This window comes from Haemaphysalis longicornis, unplaced genomic scaffold, assembly GCF_048455015.1.
Source record: "Haemaphysalis longicornis isolate Haplotype H1 unplaced genomic scaffold, Haemaphysalis longicornis Haplotype H1 scaffold_4, whole genome shotgun sequence".
NCBI classification, from domain to species: domain Eukaryota; kingdom Metazoa; phylum Arthropoda; class Arachnida; order Ixodida; family Ixodidae; genus Haemaphysalis; species Haemaphysalis longicornis.
The window spans coordinates 222743032-222762207 of record NW_027526361.1 but is presented as its reverse complement, the minus strand read 5'-3'; the positions used below and the strand labels follow the sequence as shown (position 1 = coordinate 222762207).

At 49.4% G+C, this 19176-nt stretch overlaps 1 protein-coding gene across 1 annotated transcript in view; it reads right to left on the bottom strand.

Annotated features, from left to right (window-relative positions):
- The window catches only part of LOC144180236 (ATP-binding cassette subfamily G member 4-like), an 81079-nt gene that overhangs the window by 47728 nt on the left and 14175 nt on the right, over positions 1–19176 (bottom strand). The window contains exons 4-5 of the mRNA XM_077708614.1: positions 5731–5890; positions 1509–1698 (exon numbers count right to left, since the gene is read on the bottom strand). Coding sequence (XP_077564740.1) covers positions 1509–1698; positions 5731–5890 — 350 coding nt within the window. The remainder of the gene's footprint in view (positions 1–1508; positions 1699–5730; positions 5891–19176) is intronic.

Here is a 19176-nt window from a genome sequence, read left to right as displayed (position 1 = left end):
TGTTAGATTTTTCTGAAACGCCATATTTGACTAAGCTTGTAAAGTCTTCATTACACCTGCACAATGGGCTCTTAACATATATAGCTCCCGCCTGTTTGGTTGGCAGAAGAACTACCTGAAAACCTTTTCTTGTAAAAAACCTGATTACAAACTCCCGGACAACCTTGGATAATTACCATTCTTGATTGCCTTCGAGTGGCGATATTTCTTTACTATTCACAGTACAAAGCTTTAGATAAGCGATGCTACCAGGCAACATGAACGTTTCTCCAATAACATATGTTCTGCATCTCTCAGCCACAAGGTTGGGCAGCGTGTTTTAGTGAAATTGTTTGTTCCACCTCGACAACCGCTTTCAGTGTCCGTCATTAACAGAACGGAAGAAAATCGCGAATCCTAGTGTCCAGTTCACTAGAGAATATTGCATTGGGGCACAAATAGGAGCAATGAGATTGAAAAACAATTACTGAACTGCAAGTGAATTAGGCATAGTGACAGCTAACAACACACCGGCCCAAATCCCAATCCCTCGCTGTACACTTGTTAGGAAGTAAACAGCAACCATTCCTCTTTTTTCCCATTCGTGTAGGGTGAAATGCGTCATAACAAAACGGCCAAGTATGAGAAGTGTGCAAGCAATTATAAATGTAGGAAAGTAGGGAAATTATGATGGTGGACTGTCGTAAAGGGCAGAAATAAAGTGGGTAGTGTGGTTTGGTTCGCGAACTGCAGCAGTGCTTGCGAAATCAAGTAACGCCGTGACACAGCCGTCGTAGCTCTCCGGCAACTTAAACAACACTCGTCAGCGCACTCTGGTTCTCTATGACAGCCTTTCGTTGCCCTGACCAAAATTACGTGTCCCAATGTCAGTTTATTTCGACGAAGGTAGAAAACGTATGTCTGTATCCATAAGCTAGACAGCGCAAAAATAAAAAAATAAATGACTAGGAGTCAAAATGACTGATGAATGCGGTTACCAGGGGACGTACAAAGTGCTTGCTAGAAGCCAACGTCGTTCGATGCTACGCACTGCTTCGTTTTTCTAGTGTTTTTTTTTCTCGCTGTTTTAGGGCTGTGTATTTTTGTCTTGCATGTACATGTCATCCTAGACGTGTTCATCCCGGACATATTGGAAACGTCTGAAAAGCATCCGGTACGCAATCCCACAGTATTGTTTGCCTGACAGCAATCAATGTGCTAAAAAATCTCGCCAATCTCCAAGTTTGCCAAAAGACCCATTTCCGTTGTCTGCGACTCCTACATACTTGAGTCCCCAATGAGATGAGAGTACACAATGGGGTGCCAGCCAAGTAAGGGTCTCGCAATAACTTGGCTCTTAAGAGGAACCAAAGCCAGACGGCGGCGGCTTTCTTGGACGCCGTATATTACAACCCTGCTTGTCCGCTCGGTATGACAGCAAGATAACATCCGCTGTTATTTGCGCAGCTCTTCGCGAAATGGAGCGACGGCTGAGGTCGGACATGGTCGGCGCACAGAAGGGCACGTACCGCCCGGAACTTCTCCTTCCGCTCCGTGGACGTCGGGAACTTGAGCTCGGCGGCGATCCACAGCGTCTCCTTGACCGAGAAGCAGTCGAAGTGCAGGTCCGACTGGAGCACGTGGCAGCTGCGATCGCTGATCAAATCCGGGTTCAGAGGGGCGCCATTGACGAGCACTTCGCCGCCGTAGCCCTCTCGGCTGGAAAGCAAGGGGCAGCCAGCGTAAGCAGGGTCCCGTTCTTATTACAGCCTATTCACCTTTTCTCTTCCACTTCTCTTTAATAATCCCGAGCCACCGCTACCTTCACACGAGTGCATATGGCTGGCAGAAAGAAACATAGAAAGAAATCTCGGGCCAACTCCGCTAACGTGAAACCTGAGGAGGGGCGAAGCATGCAACGCATAAATGTATTAAAAAATACTAAGTCCCTCTCTTGCCTCACGGCGCGCGCTGATTGGGCGCCGGAGAAGCGCTAGTGGGAGGAGCAATCGCGCGCTTGCTCAGGAGGTAGCGCCCTCTCGTGCGTTGAACCGTATTTCAGCAATGAAATGAGACAGACTGGCCCTTAGTTGTGTTCGGGTCACACGCCGCAGCATGCGTTCTAGCGCGAGGCATTGGAAAATGTGTGTCCCGGTGTGTTCTCTTAGCACGAGTTTTTGCCCTCGGTGATGAAACGTTCTAGCGCGAGGTGTTAAAAAACAAGCGGCTGGGTGTGTTCTTGTATTACGCGTTACGTTCTAGTGCGACGCGTTGGAAAACGAGTGTTTCGATGTTCAACTCCCCAACCACACAGGCGTTTTCTTGAAATTGGGTGAGCTTGGCGGTCAGATTGGCGGTCACTACACACCGAAGCATGCAAGAAATGCGGGCATGCAATCATGTATGGCCGCTGGGTCAAACAATTTCAGCATAGTTTTCTTTTTTTTTCAGGAAATGATCGCCTATATGCTACCACAAATGTTAAAAGTTAGTGGTTAGCGCTTTATTGTAGCTGCACTACAGGGCAAAGTAATGTTTCCACACCTTCAGTGCGAAAAATTTTCATTGCATGTAGATTTATGCGCGCGCTATATACTTGTCGAAACCAACGCATGCGATGATCAAGGCGTCGCTGTAGGAATAGGCTGTGCTCTCAGATGAGAGGGCAAGCAGTGCACAAACACTTCCGCCGTACCGTAGATAGAACGAAGGCGAGAATACAACCGGGTTGGAGGGATGAGATGCCAGCTGCACTCTTATTTTATTGGGAACGGATGCCAGAATTTACATTAAAAACATGCCTGAAAAGCTAGTTTTCAAACACAGTTTATTGCATAGCCAACAAAATTGTGGTCTTTTAGGTGAAGAAAGGAAGGAGTCACATTAAAGGATGCGGCCATGCTAAACGAAGATTTCTGAACCGCATAAAAAAAATCAATCACAGTTTTACTCCTCCTCCAACGAGTAGAAATTGGAAGAGAATAGTACTTTTGTGTTGCACACATCTGCAGCGCCTGTTAATAGTTCCGCGAGACTACTTCTTCCTCCAAGGCACAGCTTCGCTCTATAGTTAAAAGCTATGAAAACAAAACTAACGTTTACATGAAACCCAAAAAAGAAGACTGCCACAAACGATAGCAAAAAGAAAACAGAGTGTAACCGTTTCCGCCGCAGAAAAGAAAGCACAAAATCATGATTCTCTAACGAGAAACAGCGGTAAGCGAATTTCATCCCCAGCTGCCGCACGCAATGACAGTGATTAATGCGGCTGGCGTGTACAGCAAGCAGATTGCTGATTGAACGCGGGAACCGCTGACGAGGGCGAGAAGTGACGACAAGAACCCCGGGGCACGCCGCCACTTCGCGCGCTTCTCCTGACTGAAACTCACTAAACGCGTGCCTAACTAGCTACACGTCGCGATGAAGCAAAAGCGACACATCTAATTTCATCGTTCGCTCTCTGGAAGGCGGAGGCGCACTTGCCTTTTGACAATCCTTCCAATATGTTGCCCGTGCACAGCCCATCGGGGCAAACATTTCTTGCTTACGCATGCATGCACGAAAGAGGGAAACATCAGATTAGTGAAAATTCACGACGCCATACCTTTTGCTTTGTCGGTGCGCACTGAACATTGAGGTAACAGTAATTAAGGAATAATTGGGGTGCATATTTTTTGGTCTCTGCTTGGCGGAGCACAGCGTGATGTTTCTAGATTGGAGGCCGCTCACATATATTTGATTTTCACTGATGTCGTTCTTTCGGGAGTGTTAGTTTATTCGTTAGAAAGTTTGAACTTCCATAACTAGTCCCTTGTGCTCACAAACAGAAGCTTTTTTTGCGAGGGAGTAATATTTAGGTTGAATAATTTGGTTCGTGTATGGAGCGGCATGCATTACAGTGAATTACTAAAATACTCCATAACTCAAAGCTGTCTCGCAAGACAGGGCTCCGCGAACAGTATATAAATGCCGTATTTGCACGACTCTAACTCGCCGCCGATTGGATTGTAACGCGCAGGTTATATTTATGCAGGAAAATTAGGTAAAATAAGTTTACGCCGTGCAGATATGTAAAAGACTACACCACGTACTCCATAGAAGAGATTTTAGTTTACGCGTACAACTGTAGCAACGACAATTCCTCATGCGTCGTAAGCTTGCTTACCGATCTCCTTCTTGAATCAACATCTGGAGGAGGACCACCGAAAGTGTTCGCAATTTCAAGTGTCTTGACGTCCACCATTTTAGACATGACGGGCGGTTTGTTATTTCGGTGCTAATTCACGGATTTCACGTATGAGTCTTCAAGTTCTCAAAAACGTCCGTACTCTGGGACTGTGAAGCCTTGCGTAAAAATGTGGCTCTCCTTTGTTTACGTCTGTTCCGCACTTTTGTCTCCTGGACGCCCAGTGTGCACGCGTGGATGGTTTATATTGGTACCTCTTCGGAGCGATATGACTGAAACGAGGACAGAATTGCAACAGCTGAAATATGTGCCACAGGTGACTAAGGTATTCCCATTGACAAATGGGTGCAGCAAAATGTACTCACCTGACTCTGACGGATTGTTTTTGGATTGAATTCAGTTGGATTTTGGAAGGAGTTCGCGTGAATGGCGATGCTGCTGGCCGCTTTGAAGCCGATTTCGGTTTTGTGTGAGCCTGATTGTAGCGCGCATATAAATTTGAAGGCTGCTTATATAGGGGAAAGATGGTGCGCGTTAGAATCGTGCGAATACAATACAGGAGAGCGTAACTGGCACAGGCTTACAAGCACTTCTTGAGTGCGAAAGCGCTACTAGCGTACTGGCCTGGACTTCGCCTTTGCTTCTAGAAAACCCCTCCCCACCTAGGGAAAATAAAAGAAACGTTATCTGGCCTCCGTTGAATCTGAGTACTCTCAGTTGCAAACTCGATGCCTTACCAACTATACCACGCCAGAAGGATTTTCACACTAACGAAAGCATCGGACGTGTGTACGAGCTGCGAGCTTATTTACAGATGCCCCCGACTAGCCTTTAACAACTGCCCCTTTGCCAATTGTGTTAAATAAACACGAAAAGGGAATCAGAAGCGTCGTCGGAAACGTCAATGCAATATTCTTCATCACATTCCAAGCTCTGCCAACAAGACCGAGCTCACCGACCAAGCGCATACCCGCAGCAGCATGTATTGGCTCGTATATTCTGAGCCCACCTAATGTAAGTGCTTCACGCACTCAATACCCATGTCCTCAAACCATTTTAAAGAGACCCTGCAATTTCAAAAAAAAAAAAAGTTGCCGCTGAATGCCCATCAGATAACTGTGAAACTTGCTCACAAAAGTTTTCTCTCTTTCCCAGCGTTGGCGTTCTTCGAGCGCTTGAACGACTTCATTAGAGGGGTGCAACGGCTATTGACTGGCATCCTTTCAGTTGCAGCAATAAACGCATTCGGTAGCCACTTTAGAAAAATCGCCGCCAAAGTAAAGCAGAAGCGGAAGGCAGATATGCTGCGACCAGCAAATCACTCAGTGCCGGTCCGTGCTGGCGATAACTGCAGCTTCCAAAAGGCTTCCAGGCGCGAAGGAAAGAGCGAAATCGTCCATCAAAAGTGTTGCGGTGTCACTTTAAGTATTTAAAATGTTACGAAAACCATTCCCCACGGTATGTAACCCATCTAACCGATGCTATGGATATAACGCATGAGTCCTTGTTCGCTGTAGGATGGCATAAGCAATTGCGACTCAAGCTGCCTGCAGGCAGGCCGTTACCAGTATCCGGCCAGGATGTTCATCAGCGTGGACTTGCCGCTGCTCGGCGGCCCCACGATGGCCACCAGGTCACCGGGCCCCGCGCTGCCGCTCATGGAGCGCACGGCGGTCTTCCTCCGGGCCGGCTTGCTCAGGGAGTCCGCCGCCTTCAGGAACACGCCTGCAATGTTGCGCATGCGGCCTCAGTGGGCCAAGCCAATACCTAAGACCAAGATGAACAGCCGTAAGTAACCCTATAATCGAGCGCTCTTGTGTCGACACAGGAGAAAAGGTATTGCTGCTGGTTAGCGGATTTTTAGCTGTGATAATTTTCTTTGTAGAGGAAGAGACAAAAAAAGGGGCCAGATTTAGATCTAGCACATGCTAAAAAAATAGGGGAAGGGGGGGGGGGCAAATCAATGCAAAGCTGGTCGCCATACTACTTGAGATGCTTCACTATCCGGGTATTCTTCAACAGGTACGTGCATATTGTGAATGGCGATGAAGTTTATTGTGCACTAATGGGAGGTTCACCATTCTGACATTACCCGGTCGGCTGAGACCACAACAGTACCTACACCTACGTACAAAGCACCCCCACACCGAAATCTTCGGAGAGCAATTCATTATTTATCAGATCCTTACACTGCCTATGCCTTGTAGGTCATTTATCTACAAAAAAAAAAAAATTAAAGCCATTCCACTCAACGTGAAAGCTGACGGAAGTGCAGAGAAAGTGATTCGCCGTAACGGGCTGCAGCGCCGTTATTCGCTCACTGCTACCACAGAAGGAAATTGAAATTTCCCGCCTCCGTAGCGCTCGCGCGCACCCTGCTTGAAACCGCGCCAGCGGTAGTTCCGTTCATTCTGTGCTTGCTTTTCCTCCCGCACGTTCCGGCGTTGCACGGCCACTTTTTTTCGCTTACTATCGCAGAAACCAACCCAACGATCGTTCCGAACTAAATTAATGCGGGTGCTGCCGGTTAATTACATATAGTTTGCATCAAATATACCAGCAGTTTTTTTTTTTTCTTTTTGCACTACACAACGGGGAGCACCAGCGTTTCACGAGTTTCGAACAGTTACGACTATTTAAACCGCTTTGTTTTCTAGAAGCCTCCGCAGGTCGCCCTACGACGGAACGACGGGCTCTACTTGGGTACGTTATCTCGCGGCACCGCCTGATTCCGGCAGTCGTTTGACATCGTTACAGCGAGCTATGACGACAAGACGAGCCCCTAAAGTGCTCTGCACTTAAAAAAGACATCGGAGTGCTTGTCAAATGGCTGAATGGAGGAAAGCATTCATGGCAGCAGAGAAGAAAGCGCATGGCAGGTATGAATACGCCTCCAGCTTTGCAAAAAAAAGAAAACTTTAGTTGCGAGGTTTTCTGGTGTTTTCTTTCGAAACCTTCGCTACGCCTGTAGATTGGTTAAGAGAGGAATGATGCAGAGCTACAATTATCATACACACTTTACTACTTGATCGTCACTCAGTTTGTAAACCTGATAAAAATGTGTAGCCCTGGATGCTTCCTGATTCATTGATTGATTGTAGGGTTTAACGCGCCGACGCAACGCAGGCGATGAGGCGCGCCGTATAGTGGAGGGCTCCGGATTAATTTTGACCACCTGGGGATCTTTAACGTGCGCCGAAATCTCGTACACACGGGCGTTTTTGCTTCACGCCTCCATCAGAAAAGCGGCCGCCACGGCCGGGAATCGAACCCGCGACCTCGTGCTCAGCAGCGCAACGCCTTAGCCACTGAGCCACTGAGCCACCGCGGCGGGTCCCTGGATGTTTCCTACACCGCAATATTGGAGAACAAATATCCAAGAACTTCGGGGCGTCTTTTATGAAACACTGCCCATTCGAGATCTGTTTTAACCCACGGCAGCAAGACGTGCGTGCTGACGCTTTTGTAAAGCGCGCAGACGGTGATAACAAAATTATTCACGAAAGCTTGGCTACATCGGGAACAAATAGAGCCTCAAACAAGCATCAACGCTCTGCTACGCCCCCGGCTCGTACGCGCAATGTGGGTGTTTTGGATGGCCCAGTCGGTCCATGTAGCGCGAGAGCTAACTCTAAGCGCACTGTAAATCTCACGCCTATGCAATGCTGGCACAGGTCTGAAACGAAGAGGCGGGGTAACACACGCAGTTACGCCGCTCATAATGGGCGCTCCTGTCCCGAGCTGCATGCATTAATACGTTGCATACCGTCCTCTGAAACGCACCGAGCTCTTTTCTGGGAAAGATGATGGCAGGAAACGTGTCATTACAAAAACACCTTCTCCCATAAAAACCATGGTAGAGGCAAGGCGCAACCCAGCGCTCTTATTTTTGTTGAGACCCATTTCAAGGCGTCTCTGTTTGTCTTTTTAATTTACTGCATATCGTTAGCCCAATCTCCGTGCTTTCGTTTTTATGAGCGTGCATTTCACGCAGCCTAGGCTAAGCACCGTTAATTCCGCTGAGGTGTGCATTGTTTTTAGAACGCTTCACGTACTATGTTAAGGATCTAGAATAAAACGAAGTGTGAGCTTTAAGCCCAATAACCCCGCCATGGTAATTCATGCAGTCTTGAGCTATTAAACCACGTGGAGTTCTTTATGGTCGATGAATATCGTTTGCACAAGTTGTTTTTGATTTCACTGTAACTCCAGTCACTCCAACCAGGGCACGATTAACGGGGGGGCTACGGGGGCTGCAGCCCCGGGCCCCGAACTGTCAGGGACCCCGCTCGATCATATGAAAAATTACCCCACCTTCCCGCGAGGGGAACCCTGTGGAGATGCGACGCATCTTGGGGGTTCACTTGGTGTTTCCGTTCGGTTGATTCTCTAATTGCGTGAAACGTGTGAGGAACGCGTATGATGTATTCTTTATTTAACACGCGGCGGAACTTTAACGATGACGGCCTTGTGGTCGCTGAAGTGTACGGGTAGTGGGTGGTGAAGTAACGGGACCACCGTGCAATTTGCAGCGAAGATCAAGTCTGTGCACGTGCCCGAAATCGGAACGCCGGTGCTGGAACGACCGCGGCTATGACGCAACGTGGCGCGGCTATGACGCAACACAATCCAACACAATCCACTTTAATCCAATACAATCAAAATCCAATGCAATCCAAGCCAAGCCAAGCCAAGCCAAGCCAACCCAATCGAATCCAATCCAATGCCCCTCGCGAGAGAGTGTTCACTATCGGAGAGGAGAGGGAGTAAGCGGCGGAGAGCGCAGCTCGCGCGGCGAGGAGAATGGGGGAGGGTGTGGACGGACAACAACAACGCCGTATGGAGGGACAAGGCGAGTGAATGCTGCCCGCATTGAAAGTTGAAGGTAGGAGCTTCAACCTCACCTTCAAACTGAAGCTGACTAACTCGTGACAGGTGGGGAGGAGTGCGGGGACCCTTGCGTTATGGTTGACAACCGTCGAGTCCATTTCAATTTAATTTAGTTATTCCTACTCCTCTTCCTTGTTTTCCCGAGGTTTATGAGAAGACGTCTTGGACCAAAAGTCGTGGGTACACAGCTTGACCGGGCCTAAGAAGCCACTTAAAAAAGGCCCCGAGCTCGGCTCCGGTCTTTTTCGGCACAGGTCGTTTCGGTAGTCTTTCGGTACACGGATATCTAGTACGCGGACGTTTCGGCGCGCACACGTTTCGGTATAAGAAAGGGTCAGTCATGCGAATGACGAAATAATGTCCGAAGAACATTGTAAATTGTTTAAGCCTGAGGGACATTATATGTAATTATTGACAATTTAAGCACCGCCCTGCGGGCTCATACACAGTTTCTACCAGAAATTTCAATGTATAGCGCTTGACAAGGAAGTTCATTGCGATGACGACCCGTTCAATAAAGCTAGTGGATTAGTTGAATCGCATAAGCTTCATTGATATCGATTAGATATTTCTGGCTGAATGGTCAGCGTATACATGGTTATTTAAATGTTCAAAGGTTGCGTAGCCCACTCGCGGGGTCGTTCGGCTTGAGCCCGCGCCTCTGTGCTGCAGCCCCTGCAGGCTTTCTGAGCAACAAGCGTTGCGGAAGCTAAATGTCCGCGCGACTCCATTCGTAGCGTAAGTATCTAGGCTCCACTCCGTGTGGACGCAGACGGCGCCGGGCCAGCCCGACCCTAGCTGCTCCCTTCGAGGTGAGGAATCAGCAGGCCTAGGCGGTGTGAAGAGCTCAGGCGTGGACGCCAAACAAAGAAACAACGTCTGTTTCCTTTCGGGGTGACGAAAGCTGTGTCCACTTAAAAACGCATCCTGCGTGCGGCCCCTTCGATGCCGTCTTGAAAACGGGCCTCCACCGCGACTAGGGGGCGGCAAGCTGTTTGTCCCGGTGGGCGCTTTTCGCCTTGGAATGAGGCGGAGGACGGCGCGGACCAAAGGGCGACCCACACAACAGGTCCCGCTTGGTCGTGCGGCAGGAGGAGAGGAACCACCCGTAGGAGCGCGGGAAAACAGTGGATGCGGCAGACGTGTTGAGGGCTCGAACACGAGAGGTCCACCAATACTCGCCTTCGTCGTGGACCCTGAATCTAAACGAGAAGCTTCAGCGTGTTTCCACTGCCAGTTACGACCGAACAATGACCCGACCGATCAACAACGAACTACGGACTGCTGGAACTGTTGCGAGGCGCCGACGGGAGCAGCAGCGCGGGAGTGAGCAGAGACATTCTATCCCTATTAAACTGTTGTCTGATGCCATCTCTCGTGCTCACCTGTCGCTCTCCAACCCAAAGGGGACCTGTTAATGTGTAAGGACTTGTCGACTAGCAAGACCATCCTAGCTGCGCAACAGGAGTTCATCGCCGCTGGAAGTTCGACGGCCATGCGCAAACCCACTCACAAATCGGACCGCTCCCCAGCCCAAAAAGCGACATTTTTCTGCTTATCCTCTTTGTGCTACTCGTGCTGCGATAGGAAGGTTGCGTTGCGCGACACGTCTGAGCCCCCCTACGTCCTTCAAAGGCGGCGTGTGTTCTAAGCGCCGCGTGCTTTCTCGTCTCCGCGGTTAATCTACAGGATTTGGCCCGTAAGCCGCGGCGGCTAACTGTTTGGCAAATGTCTGTGAGTGACAGCTGCCTGCGCGGACTTTGAGCCCTCCCGCATATGCAGGTGGAGAACTTTACAGTGGAACTAAAACCTTACAGGCCTAATAAACTGTGCTTCTTGTAAGAAAATACTCATCTGTACCATGGCGTGTGCAGGCCCACACGGCGCTTCGAATAAATGCGAATCTGTGATGCATAATTTGTATATGCAAATTATGTATAATTTACCACTGATCAGAGAGCATAACATGGTCTTCGAAAATTTTCGCATATTAAAGCGGAATCATCATCAGCATCGTCGTCGTCGTCATCGTCATCGTCATCATTAGGTCCCCAAGGACGCAGTAGCTCCGGGCCCCAAAGTTCCTAATCCGGCACTGACTCCAACACTGAGCAATTGAGACTTGTAAAATGAAAGTAACTCACATTGCCTCGGCCAGCTCCACCGAACTATAACGGGCTTAACCCAGTCTTAACATAAATGAATGGGTCAAAAGAAAAGTGGGATTTGGACCACCTAAGGATGGACATAAAATGAAGGGCGAAAGCAACTCAACTGCGCCACGGCCAGGAAAGCGGGCCAGGGGCAGTTGAGTAGCTAGGATCTTTCCTGGGAAGCAGCGGAAAGGGTTGGGTTGTAAGGGAATGGCTAGGAGGAGAAAGGGAATGGGTTCCGGGAGTAGGGAGTTGGAAAGCGGAATGGATACAGCGAGCTTTTTCTGTGATCCATAGAAGTCTGACTCCTTTTCAGGCTTGATCTGGGACCTGAAGAAAAGCATCAGTCTATGACAATTAAGAATTGTGTAGCCCTTGCAACAGAGTTGCCGCTCATTCGCCGGTGCTGACTGCCGGGTTCCGACCTTCGGACACAGAAAATGAAACAGGGGTGGCACCAGTGGCCCGTTCCCCGACCCACGGTTCCACATTCCGTACCTCCAGCAGGCCTCGTCGATTCGCAAAGGAGTTTCCCACTAATCCGGGTACTGAGATACCTCTCTGTCTTACGAGGTCTCCCGGTTCTGAAGCAAATCCGCAGGATGTTGCATAAAACTGAACGACGCCGCCGCATGCTATATATTACGGTAAATTACGGTATATTACGGTATATTACGGCTATATATTACGGTATTTATCCCGCTGTGCAGCGCTACTGGACTGTACTGAAGATGAAATGATGGTAGTGGTTGGCTATTGCAGAGAAATAAGAGAAAAAACAATGAATCCTTCCGTCAAATGACGACGACGATTGAACGCGAAGCTTTCTTGGCGGATTCTTTGGTTGTCGACGAAGTTTTCCGAACCGCTTGAGACGGCCGCTAGGGGGCCAGCGGGAGCGGACTTCTGTCATGTCGGCTCCGTAAAATGTCCTTTTCTCTAGAGGAACAACCCAAATTTTGGCTTGAAAGTGACGTGCTGTGTTTGCGGAACTCCTAGGGACTTCGTGGATACCAAATTCAAGCCGTGAGTGGACTTTCTGAGACTTTTTCACACCCTTTTTTTGGTCGACCACGCCGCAGCATCGCTAACCCTAAGCCAAGCCAGGCTAGGCTTAGCAGCCCGGCGACCCCGGGCGTCCGCCGTCAGACTCTTGGCGGCAGCCCGACGCGGCCGACAAAATGGTGATGGAAGTGGCGGTAGAAGGTACGGACATTGACCCGACGGAACTTAAGGAGTTAAACTGGATCACAAAGGTGACGAAAAAAGTAAAGGAACTACAAGATCAAGGTCGACGAGAAAAACAGAGCGCGGACGCTTCGTGCGACACGCTTTCAACAGCCGCCGCCGGAACAGCGACAAACCTTAAGAGGTCACCCATCGGAGAATATAAAGCGCGCCTGGCTGGCAAGCAGCTGGCGGAAAAATCGATTGCATCGCATCTGCCGAGACTGCCACACACAGACCACAAGGTGATTCTGCGACCCAAGGGCGGACTTGCACTCACCAAGCTCTCGGTCCCCTACGTAGGGGGAATGCTAAGACTTGCCGCCGACGTACAGTGGGAAAAAGGCAAAGAAGAAGACCAAGTTGTGTTAAACGACAAGCAAGGCACCATAACATACAGCACGCCGAGGCAAGAAGACGCTCTGAAAGTACTGTCTCTGAGAAAACTACCGATTGGAGACAAGGCCTACGAAGTAACGTCCTACATGGCAGCACCGGAGAACTGCGGTAGAGGAGTAGTACATGGCATCGATCTCCGTTTCTCCGAGGAGGAACTCGAGGTCGGTTTCTCCCACCGCACTAACCCCCCTATCATCGGGGTGCGTAGGATGGGAAGATCCGAATCAGTGATCATCACTTCTGCCGATCCCCAAGTCCCACGATGGGTCAGGTGCTTCGGATCGCCCATCAAGTGCTTCCTATACCGAAAGAAGTATGAAGTCGTCTTTAAGTGCGGCGACATCGGCCATCGGTCGGACGTCTGCAGCAACAATCCCACCGACAAATGTAGGAAATGCGGTGATCCGTCGCCCGCGAGTGAACACCGTTGTGTACCGAAATGTCAGCTGTGTGGAAAAGAACACGAGACGGGTGACAAGAGGTGCAAGGTTCTCTACCGCACCCCGTACGTCCTGAAAAAGAGACAATGGGAGCGAAAACTCGGAGAACAGGCAAAGAAAGAAGAAGAAGCGGACGAGAAGCGGAGGCACAGAGAGGCGCAGTCAACCATCAAAGCATCGCAACGGGCAAGCCGAAGGGACCAGAGCCGGGATCGCGCGCGGAGCATGTCTCGAAGCCGAAGCAAGTCGAGGAACCGATCCGTCTCCTTCCCTCGCCTGCCACCTCTGAGGACTGAAACTATATCGACTGCTAATAGCTCGAGTGAAAACAGCGGCAGTGTCCGTGCATCGCTGGAAAACTCGAAGACAAACGCACCAAAGGTAGGTTGGGTGAGTGGGACCGCCCAGGATGCAAATGCGGAGGTTATAAGGAAGTTGACAGAGCAAAATAAGTTTCTGATGGAGCAAAATAAGCTTATAATGGAACAAAACGCAGAACTCAAAAGGCAGCTGGACGAAATCAAGACGGTAATTACCGCAAAGGCATCGGAACAGGTAGTCGAGTCGATGCAGGTAGTCCACTCTCCTCCTCTCGAACAACTTGAATCCAAACTAAACGATGTTGACGACAAACTCGCCAGTAGGGTGTCGAAATTAGAAAAGGTTTTCGTAGCAATGGCAGAGTTGAAGAGCCTGAAAAAGGTAGAGGATAGACTACTGGAAATGGAGAAACGCATGGACCGGTTAGATAAGTCTAACATGAGACGGCAAAAGAGCTCGAAAAATCAAGAATTCAATAGACCCGATGGATCCCAGGCAACCGTATCTTACAGCCTGGCAGTGGAATAGTAGGGGCTACGGCAGAAAACGTTCGGTTTTGCAGGCTTTCCTCGACAGCGGCGAAGGTCGTCCGGTAATAATTGCGATTCAAGAATGTGGGAAAAATTCCAAATTATCGGGGTATAAAGCCTACCCGGGACTCGGAGACGACACCCGGGTAGTCACGTTCGTCAAGCGAAACGTAACGGCAGTGCAGCACGAGACTGGGAATACCGAGATCAACCACTCGATGGTGGAACTTATCCCGCGTAAGCGCACGGATAAGAGTCTCTACGTCTTGAATGTGTACAGCCCACCCAGACAGAGGAAATGCGATTTTGGAGACTTGTTTTTCAGAGCAAAAAATCTAACCAAAGGTGCTCCCTTGTTGGTCATGGGGGATTTCAACGCCCCACATCCAGCTTGGGGGTATAAACACACTCTAGTCAAAGGTAGGGCCTTGTGCCAGGCAATTCAACACCACGATCTACTGCTAATCACCGACCCCATGAATCCGACGAGGCAAGGTAATAATGTGTCGTCAGACACAACGCCCGACCTCACCCTCACACACGGCGGAGTCAAGGCCACATGGCGAAATACCGGGGAAGACCTAGGCAGCGATCATAAACTCATAGAAATCGTAGTCAGCAATGTTACCCCAGTTCCGAAAATGCGCAAGCACAAAATCACTAGCTGGGAAACTTTCAGAAGCATAGACGCGACGGCAAGCGAACCGATACGCGACATTGGGGAGTGGACTAAGAAAATTATCGAAGCCGCTCAAGCGGCACCGGACGAGATAGAGACGGACGAAGGGATCAAAACCACTGACAGCCGCCTCGTCGGCTTATGGAGGAAAAAGAAAGAATTAGAGGAGAAACTCAAACATAAAAAATGGGACAGGAACCTACGTAGGAGGATTGCAGCCTTAAATAGGGAGATAGAGGACTATTCTTTGGAGCTGACCAGACTAAATTGGGCAAACACATGCAGTCAGATGAACCAAGAAATGGGAAACGCGAAAACATGGAAGTTACTTAGACACCTACTCGATCCGGAAAAGACCAGATCGGAGGCGCGCCAGCAACTCCAAACCCTTGTCTACAAGTTCGAGGGAACCACGCAAGACTTACTAGACGAGGTCCGTAGCCGATACCTGGGGCCGTCCACCCGCGAAACTCTTCCTGAATACGCGGGAGCCGCAAACGAGGCCTTGGACGCCCCGATTACAGTAGCGGAAGTTAGAGCAGAGCTAAATCGCCTTAGAACCAAAACTGCCGCCGGGCCAGACAAAGTCAGCAACAAAATGCTACGAAATCTCACCGAACAGTCTATCTATGACTTAGCCGCTTACATGCAAAAATGCTGGGACAGCGGGGAGATTCCTTTGGAATGGAAAAGGGCCAATCTGGCCCTCATTCCGAAACCTGGAAAGACACTAAGCCTCGAAAATCTAAGACCGATCTCTATCACGTCATGTGTCGGCAAGCTAATGGAACGCGTAGTCCAGACCAGACTTAGCCGATATCTCGAGGACGAAGAACTGTACCCGGACTCAATGATAGGATTCAGAGCTAAGCTTTCGGTCTGCGATGTAATGCTCCAGATCAGAGAGGACATCATAAACTACACGGGTAAAGATACGAGAGCCATCGTCGGTCTTGACGTTGCCAAGGCCTTCGACAACGTCAGACACACAGCCATCCTTCACAACTTGAGCAAGTTAAACGTAGGCGCTAAAACGTACAACTACGTGCGAAATTTCCTCTCAGATCGTACGGCAAACATAGAACTGGGAGGTATGTCCCTCGAGAACATCAATCTAGGCAACACGGGAACGCCACAAGGTTCGGTACTATCTCCCACTCTCTTTAATGTGGCTATGATTGGACTCCCTAAAAAACTCGACAGGATAGAAGGCCTAAGGTACACCATGTATGCGGACGATCTCACGCTGTGGATAAATCGTGGCAGCGACGGACATATTGAGAACGTTCTTCAGAATGCCATAGACGAGATCGAAAGCTACTTAGAGCCGCTGGGACTGAAATGTTCAGCCGAAAAATCCGAGGCGCTTTTCCTCGTCTCCAAAAACAACAGAAGGATGGGCAGAAATGACTGCGACATAAGACTGAAGGCCGGCGGCAAGCCTATACCCGCAAGGGACAGCTCAGAGTCCTCGGGCTATACGTTCAGGACTCCGGTAGAAATACTGAGACTATCCGCAAACTAGACAACGCCGTCGCGCAAATTTGCAGAATGTTAAGGCGAATCTCCAACAAGCACGGGGGAATGAAAGAGACTAATCTACTGAGGCTCTTTCAAGCCTTTGGCGTTAGCAGGGTACTCTTCGTAGCCCCCTTCATGAAGCTAACCAAGGCAGAAAAAAGTAAGCTCGACATCATAATTAGAAAGGGCATCAAATGTGCGCTAGGTCTTCCCCCAAACACCTCCACGGCCAAAATACTTAGTATGGGTGTATCTAATACTATCGATGAACTGATTGAGGCGGTAAATGCGTCACAACAACAACAGTTGCTGAGCAGCAAGACGGGTCGGAGGATATTAGAGCGTCTGGGATACCAGACAGGAGAAAGAGGTAAAGACAGTATAGAGCTACCCAGGCAGCTCAGGGAAAAACTTACTGTGTCACCACTGCCAAGAAACATGAGCCCAACGCATCATGAGGCTAGACGTAAAAGTAGAGCCAGAGCCCTGCAAATTAGATATGGTTGCAGGACTGACGTCCTGTACACAGACGCAGCGCAATATCAGACGAAAAAAGCTTTCGCAGCAGTGGCGGTTACGGAAAACGGTGTACCCGTTTCGTGCTGCACGGTACTGAGCAAAGACATAACAGAGGCAGAAGAGTCAGCCATCGCTCAGGCGATGACTCAATCAGGAATAAAAACGATCGTGAGCGACTCGAAGTCCGCCATCAGAAACTTCGATCGAGGAAGGATCTCCAATGCCGCATGGAAGATCCTCGCGAACGCAAAGGCTCCCATCGAACAGGCGACATTAGTGTGGGCACCAGCTCATACGGGTCTCATCGGGAATGAAAAGGCACATGCGACCGCCCGAGGTCTGACAGTCCGGACGATCGCCGCCGCCACCGAGCCAGACGCGGTTCCTCCGTACGCGGAGCCCCTCCCGAGTGCAGACGACGGGCTAGGAAACTTCCACGAAATAGTACAATACTATAGACTAGCGAGGAAAGTACTACCGCCGGCTCACCCGCACCTTACTAGGAAAGAGGAAATATACTGGAGAAGGTTACAGGCGGGGGTCTTCCCAAACCCCGAATTGTACAGTAAATGGCACCCCAAAGTATCTGATTCCAAATGCAAACAATGTCAGGGCATAGCGGATCTCGTTCACATGGTCTGGACGTGTCCCTCTTACAAAAAACCTCACAGAAATGCTGCATCCTGGGAGGCCCTGCTACTCAGCCAGGACTCCAGCAGTCAGAGAAAAATCATCGGTCTCGCCCTGGAAGCCGCCGAATCGCAAGGGATTCTGGCTGACTGATGGGGGGGCACACCCTTTTGTGCTTTTGACTGGTGTAAATAAAGTTTCCCCTCCTCCGAACCGCTTCGACCACGTCGAAGTAGAGCGATCGGATAGACGCCGGCTTCAAAACGCGAGGGGCCATGTTCCATTCGGGTCACCAGAAGTGTTCCGGCCACCGGAACTTGGTGTAATCGCGTTCACCCACCGCAAAAGTTTCGGTCTCATCGTACACGAACAATCTCACACGCCAAATTTCCTTTGCTCGACCACTTGACCGGTGACTGGAGGATGTTGCAGTAAAGCTGAACATTAAGATCGCTTCAAGTTGCGTGATAATGGTCTTTCACACTTTACACTTCCCGAAGCTTAGCCGGAACGTGGTTACCGGTCCCTTTAAACCAGATAAGGAATACAGCACACCTATATAGGAGAGAATGTGCAACTGCATTACCCTTAGTACTCTTCGTCGAAGTTGGGTTCAAATTGGATATGTTATACCATGCCTTGAAAAACAGACATGAACATGTAAAGATATTCACTTCCGCTACCTAACTTGCACGTGCAACCGTCCGTGCAGTAGGCCATTTCGTCTAAACTGGTACCCGCTTCGGAAAATTCAGGGGTATTCGAGTTCGAAAGCGATAGGCCCGAACACATGCTATGATGAAATTTTCCTCAAGAACACGCATACTCTCCGGCATGAGCAACTCGCATTCCAAATTTGCGCCACAGCGAGAGACGTCTACTCTTTATATGTGTTCCGACCTTGATTAATAGGCAAACGTGGAGGTTGTACCTCGAGGCGGAAAATCGGGGTTGAGACAGTTTGCAAAGTGATTTCGTACACACAAGCGGACAAATTCTTCGTTTCAGCGAGCAATGTACTACATTCCAGGATGAAACAGATTTCGGAACGGAAAACGAACTCGCTCGAGGTGAATGTATTTGCGATGACTAACCAATGAGCCATTGTTAACTTTCTAAACGTTTGCTAGGCGTACGAAGGGGGGAGTTTCGATACAAAGGATCAGCATAATCCAACTAGGAGTTTCAGCGTGTGCTCTTAAAAGTTTCAAGAAAATATTATTTAGGTTATGGGACTTCGTGGTAGTTTCTAGCACGAATCGGGTTCAGGAAGTTAGCTCAAAGTGGAATGGGAATAGCATAACGAAACAATAATTTTACAACCTTAAAACGCTGCTACCTTGCAAATTACAATCGCCGAATTGAAACCACCAGTTGCTCAATACTTTGTCGTGCCTAGATGCCAGTCGTACAATGAACGCCGTGACACAAAGTTACCACATCGCACCGAAGCCTTCTCCGGCGATTCGAAGTATATATTCAGCCAGTCATAAAGGAGTACTCGCTGTAAATGAGGGTTTGTCTGGTTGATGGAACAAGGCTGTCCAATATATATAGTTCATCTTCAACAATGACACTTCTTTAACTTAGCACAAAAAAAGCTCTCATGTGCTGTTCGCTAGTGTCACGGTATCCTAGTCCCTGTCGCTCTCCCCCTCCCCTCGTGTTAAGAATACGTCCTCTGTCAGCTGACGTGTCTGCC